The 6,000-nt window shown below is 47.5% G+C and overlaps 1 protein-coding gene across 2 annotated transcripts in view; it reads left to right on the top strand.

The window, feature by feature from the left end:
- Positions 1 to 593: 593 nt before the first annotated feature.
- The window catches only part of PPP3R1 (protein phosphatase 3 regulatory subunit B, alpha), a 69,278-nt gene continuing 63,871 nt past the window's right edge, over positions 594 to 6,000 (top strand). The window contains exon 1 of one of the 2 annotated variants that reach the window (XM_026484313.4): positions 594 to 1,213. In XM_026484313.4, coding sequence (XP_026340098.1) covers positions 1,211 to 1,213 — 3 coding nt within the window. In that variant the 5' untranslated portion in view covers positions 594 to 1,210. Of the gene's footprint in view, positions 1,214 to 1,524; positions 1,678 to 6,000 lie in introns of those variants that run through there. The other variant, XM_057309389.1, reaches the window with a different exon arrangement.

The raw sequence follows: 6,000 nt of genomic DNA, 5'->3' as shown, positions 1-6,000 counted from the left end.
GAAGTCTTTGCGGGAGTGGGAAGCAGTCCTTCCACTCAGCTGTTTTGTGGCTCAAGCCTCAAGCTGTAACCAGCTTTGGCTCTTCTTCCCTGTCTTTCCAAACTGTCTCCTGACCCTGCCAGCTCATACTGGGGTGTGGGCCTGCGGGTGCTGCACCGGGGTGACAACAGTCTAGATGCGCCGAGCAATTCTGTAGTGGGTCCAACTCGGTACACTGATGCAAAGATACCAAACCTCCAGAGTAAACGGATTCCCTTCTAGCTCCAGGGCTTGGATCTTCCTCTTTTTTTGTTTTTGTTTTTTTGGTGCACTGTCTGGGTGGCTCTGACACCTTAATGCCGCTCATCTGCTGCTCCTCCCCCTACTCCTGGATCCAAGTACGCCTTCGCCCGGAGCTCGGGCACCCCTCGCATTTCCTCCCTCTCACTGCACCCTCGCATTTCCTCTCCTCCTCCCAACCCAGCCTTCCCCCCCCACCTGCCCGCCTCCAGCCACATGACAGGAAGGGCTCCGCCACGCGACGTCACCGACGTCCGCGCCCCCGTCCCTGTCGCCGCTCTCCCACCCTCCGCGCACCGCACGCAAGGGGCGGCCCACGGTGGGGAGAACGTGGTCGCGCGCTACGCGATCCCCAACCAGAGATCGCCAGAGCACCCCGGCTGCCGCCTCGGAGCCGGCGCGCGGGTTCCCGGATGTGCGCCGCTCGCGGAAGCCCCGCCCCCCGCCGGCTCCGCGCGCGCCCCCGCCCTCCGCCCCGCTGCGCTCCGCTTTCCCCTCCCTCTCTCGCCCTCCCCCTTTTTCGTGCCTTGAGGTTGCGGGTCAGCGGGAGCCACTGCAGTGAGTCCGTCACGGCTTCGGCGCGAGCGCTAGGCTGCAGCTCCCGAGCCGCCTGGCCCCCTCTCCCCCTTCTCCCTTTCCTCTCTGTCTTTTCCCTTTCTCGACGTCTCTCCTCCCGCTCTGTCGCCGAATCTCGACCTTAATTTCTCTTCTTCCCCGCCCGCTCCCGTGTGCCCAGTCACCCGGCCGGCGCGGGCCCCGAAGCACCGCCTCCCCTCCCCCAGTCTGCACCCCCTCCCCCGCGGGCGTCCCGAGGGCCGCAGCCGCCCCAGCCCGGCGCAGCTGGGCCGCCGCCGCCGCCGCCGCTTCCTGCGGGAACCCTTCTGAACGCCGACACTCCTCCTCCCGCGCGAGCCGCCGACCGCCGAGCAAAATGGTGAGACCTTTGCTTCCCCAATGCACCATCCCTCCTCCTCCTGCCGCTTCCAGGGGCGGGGGCGGAGGCGGGGGCGAGCCCCACTGCCCCCGGCCGGCTTCCCCCAGCGGAAAATTCGAGAGACCCGGCCGGGCTGGGGCAGCGGCGGGTCCGAGAGAGCCCTCAGCGGCCCGGGTGCGTTGGCGGCCGGCGGAGGCGGTGGGCCGACTGCTTGACAGGACGGCTGGGCCCCCGCGCCAGCCCCCGGGCCTCTGCGGGGCGCCCCTCCGCTCCCTCCCCCCGCGCCCGCCGGGAGTCCGCCCAGGCCTCGACCCCCTCCTCCCCGGCCGTCGTCCTGGTCCTGGCCGCTCGTCGCTCTGCATTACTTCTTTCCGGACCCTCCTCCACGTGGAGCCCCCCTTTCACCCCCAGACTCTACTTCAAGTTCAGGCATATTCCAGAATCCTGGGGGGAAATAATACGTGGTAAATGGCTTTTTATATAAGACTCACTTTCTCTCCAGAGCTGTTCTTTTCCCACTCCATTTTCAAGCAGTGAGCCCTCCCAGGAATCCTGCCACTTACTTCTCCCTCTCCTGTTAATATTTTGGTGCTGTTTGCAACCTTATGGGGTTCCTTTCGCTGCTGCTTTTCTCTTTGCATTGGCGAACCGGAAAGCTCCAAGGTGTATATTCCTGAAAACGTAGTCTAACTCGGTCTTTGATAAATGGGGATACTTGTTTTCAATGCTTCCTTACTGTCAAGGGCTTTTCGTTTTCTTTGTTACCTTCGTAAGTGTCTGTCTCTTGTGGTTGTTTTTGAATCATGGCGATTTAAATTTGTCTTTCCTTACCCTCACATTAATCCCTAGGTAGAATTCATTGCTGTAGTGTTTCAAACCGACGCTAGGGGTGTATCTCCCGCCTCTGTCGCTGTAGCCAAGAAATCAACGACGCCCTTTTAGCCTGTTACCTTACCGGTTCTCTCGCTCTGGGTAGCCTCTGCAGTTTCCTCTTTGCAGTCACGAATTGTATACGTAGTAGAAAAAGTTTGCAGTGCTTTTCCATATGTATCAAATACTCAGGCGTATGATTTGGTTGTTAGGCTTTTTCTAGAAGTCTTCCAACAGTTGTCAGAAGATTTTTAGACCGATTGTTTGACGTTGGGTAATTTCTTGGATTGTATTTCACCCTGTATGTAGAATTTAAGTGTTTCAAAATAGAGTGGTGGATTAGCGAAGAGAGAAAGTCTGTTGACTGCAACTTAAAATCAATTCGGAACAAATTGTTCAATTAAGAACAAAATTAAACTAGAAAATTCAAGTACGTCAGTCAGCTTTTATTTAAAATACAGGACAAATGATTAAGTGCACTTATCAGTGTACTTAAAATCCAAATTAGGAGCAGAGTTAAATGATTAGTGAGTTTGATATATAGAGGAAGTTTTTCCCTCCCAACTGGGGAGGCAGCTCAAAGACAACTTTGGCCCCCAAGTTACAAAACTTCGGTTTTTCCAGGCTAACAGCTTAGATCAAGGCCATTCATAGTGCAGTCTTTTTGTTGGCCTAGTGTTTTGGAGTTATGAATTGCACTTTAGTGCTTTGATGCCACTTCCTTATACATGTATTTTACTTGAAGGTCAGGGTCTTGAAGATCTTTGATCAGTGCAGTGAATGTTTTTTCCAGCATTTGTAAACAACACGTTGTGAGGAGTAATGATCCAGCCTTTTGTTGCTTATGTGTTATATGTCAGAATGAGCTGGTTTCCAAGTGTTGTTGTTGTTTTTTTTTTTTCCTTTCCTGTACTGTGTCCCCCCTCAGGACCTTCCTCTCCCCCTGTTTTTTGACCAACAGATTGAATTTGGGAAATGCTGTTTTAGCTCTTAAATTTACCTTCCTGGTACTCAGTGTTTTCTTATCTTAAAAAAATACTGTAAGATTTACCTTTTGATACTGTTTCCTTCTTGGTCATTTCCCTCTTTCCAGGTTTTTTTTTTTTTCCCCCAGTTATTTTCTAATTTACTCTCGGTTCTTTTTCTGTCATTCTCTCAATACCATTTCAGGACCTGGTTAATTTGTTGTGACAGTGACTCTCCAGCTTTAGAATTATTTTGGTCTGTTGAATGCAGCACTGATTTGAAAGTATCAAGACCATACCTATTGGTCAACTCTGCTATATAAGATATTAACTTAAATAATTTGGGCTTTGAAGTGATCTGGTTCATATTTCTAGTTAATTGAGCATGAAATTCTGAAAATTTTCACTCCCTTTAGAAAACTTTATAACTCTTACTATCATGACCATATTGACAGTTTTGTCAGTGGGTTGTAATTTATGAATTGTGAATATCACTGATTAATTCAAGTAAGGGGAAAGCAAAAAGATGGGATTGAAATTACTAACAATCTTTTCTGACAGCTATTTATTTTAGTTGCCATGTTAAAAGTAGTTTTTTTTTTTTTTTCCTGAGAGTTAAGTCTTTCCTTCCCTTCACCTCTTTTTGAATTTTAAACTGCTGAGCATCCAGGTGGGATGAAGATACTACATACACACACACCTGAGTACTGAGCTTCTAGAAATGCCTGCCCGCCCATGGTCAGTTGTCTGATAAAATAGTGTATGTTTACTAAAGTGAATAAATAGATTTCTTCATATTTTTTTTTCCCTCTAGGTAGGCATCTGTGTTTTAGAGTAGTTCAGTGTTATTGACATGCAGAAAAAGAATAAAATGATCAAACAGAAGAGTGTTTTTGTAGGTCTGTGTGATTGAAAAGTCTCAGTCATTTTTGGAAGAGTAAATTTTGTAGGGGTATTTTTATTTTATTTTTTAAAAATTTTATTTATTGATTTATTTTTAAAGACTATTTGAGACAGAGAGATAGAGAACGCAGAGGGAGAGTGAGAAGCAGCAGCAGACTCCCTGCTGAGCAGGAAGCCCTATGTGGGGCTGGATCCCAGTTGGAATCATGACCTGAGCCAAAGGCAGATGCTTAACTGACTGAACCACCCAGTCACCCCTGTAGGGGCATTTTTAGAAACTTAGTAAACTTTTTTTTTTAAGATTTTATTTATTTGTTTATTTATTAGAGAGAGAATATGAGGGGAGGGGAGGGGCAGAGGAAGAGGGAGAAGCAGACTCCCTGCTGGGCAGGGAGCCCAGTGCGGGGCTGGATCCTAGGACCCTGAGATCAGGACCCGAGCCAAAGGCAGACACTTAACCGACTGAGCCATGCAGGTGCCCCAGGAAACTTAGTTAACTTTTCATGCATTAGAAATAGTTTTTAACATGTACTTAGGGTAATTTAAAGATAGGATTTTATATTGGATGAGTATATGAATACAGTGTGTAAGTAACTGGCTTTTCTTTTCTATTTATTTATTTATGTATGTATTTATTTATTTATTTTTAAAGATTTTATTTATTTATTCGACAGAGAGAGAGAGAGAGAGAGACAGCCAGCGAGAGAGGGAACACAAGCAGGGGGAGTGGGAGAGGAAGAAGCAGGCTCATAGCGGAGGAGCCTGATGTGGGGCTTGATCCCATAACGCCGGGATCACGCCCTGAGCCGAAGGCAGACGCTTAACCGCTGTGCCACCCAGGCGCCCCTATTTTTTTTTTATTTTTTATTTATTTATTTTTTTAAAGATTTTATTTATTTATGTGACAGAGAGACAGCCAGTGAGAGAGGGAACACAGCAGGGGGAGTGGGAGAGGAAGAAGCAGGCTCACAGCGGAGGAGCCTGATGTGGGACTCCATCCCGGTACGCTGGGATCACGCCCTGAGCCGAAGGCAGACGCTTTAACGACTGCGCTACCCAGGCGCCCCACTGGCTTTTCTTTTAAATTTGTTCTTAGGAAAACCTTTAATTTTATAAATGACCTTTTCATGTCTTTGTGTTTTTAGACTTTTTATTAAAATTATTTCTACAATCTGGGGCGCCTGGGTGGCTCAGTCGGTTGGGCTCCCTGCTCAGTGGGGAGCCTGCTTTTCCCTGTACCTCTGCCCCTCCCCCTGCTTGTGCGTGTGCTCCATCTCTCTCTCTCCAGTAAATAATACAATCTTTAAAAAAAATTATTTTTACAATCTGTAAATATAACTTAAAACATTTGTTGCTGTCTGTGATACCTGCACTCGGGAGTTACACAGAATGTATTTTAGTTCAGATTCTGTGACAAAGGCTGTATAGCAACAACAAAGTAAGCAACCTCTCTTATGGCCAGCAGAATTAAAATTCACATTAGTCATGAGGAGAAAATTTCTCTGCTCATTATGTCCCATAGTGGATGAGAAAATTAAAAAGGCATAGATGCGAGGTAGAGAAGCTGACTGAGGGTCAGTCAGCAAGGCAAGCAATGTGAGGGACAGGTAACCGTGGGTAGATCAGGCATCTGTAATAGGTAGTAAGGCACGCAAAAGGACAAGGCGGTATAAGGAAGTCAGCTCGGGCCAGGAGGATTAAGTGAGTGGACCCAGAGTCTGGTCAAGCAACAGGGATTCATTCATATCACAAATACTGGTAGATTTTGTCTGCTGTTCACTGGTTAGTTACTGTGCTTGTTTGTTGAGGATATTAAAATGATTAAGGCAAATTTCCTATCTTCATTTAAGTTTAGAACATTAGACAAATGCTAGTAGGTATGAAAAACGTTAGTCTGAGTTATATGAATAATGCATCCAAAGCCTGATAGAAATTGAGCAAAGAGCACGATCAGTTTCATCTGGGATTAGGGAAAGTTTTATGAAGGAGGTGAAAATTGAGTTGGGTCTGAAAAGGTTATTAGGATTGTAGAAAGCAGAGTTGGAGGCA

Source organism: Ursus arctos, unplaced genomic scaffold (assembly GCF_023065955.2).
Source record: "Ursus arctos isolate Adak ecotype North America unplaced genomic scaffold, UrsArc2.0 scaffold_8, whole genome shotgun sequence".
Lineage (NCBI taxonomy): Eukaryota > Metazoa > Chordata > Mammalia > Carnivora > Ursidae > Ursus > Ursus arctos.
The sequence above is the reverse complement of the archived record's forward strand: the minus strand, read 5'-3'. Positions and strand labels throughout refer to the sequence as shown.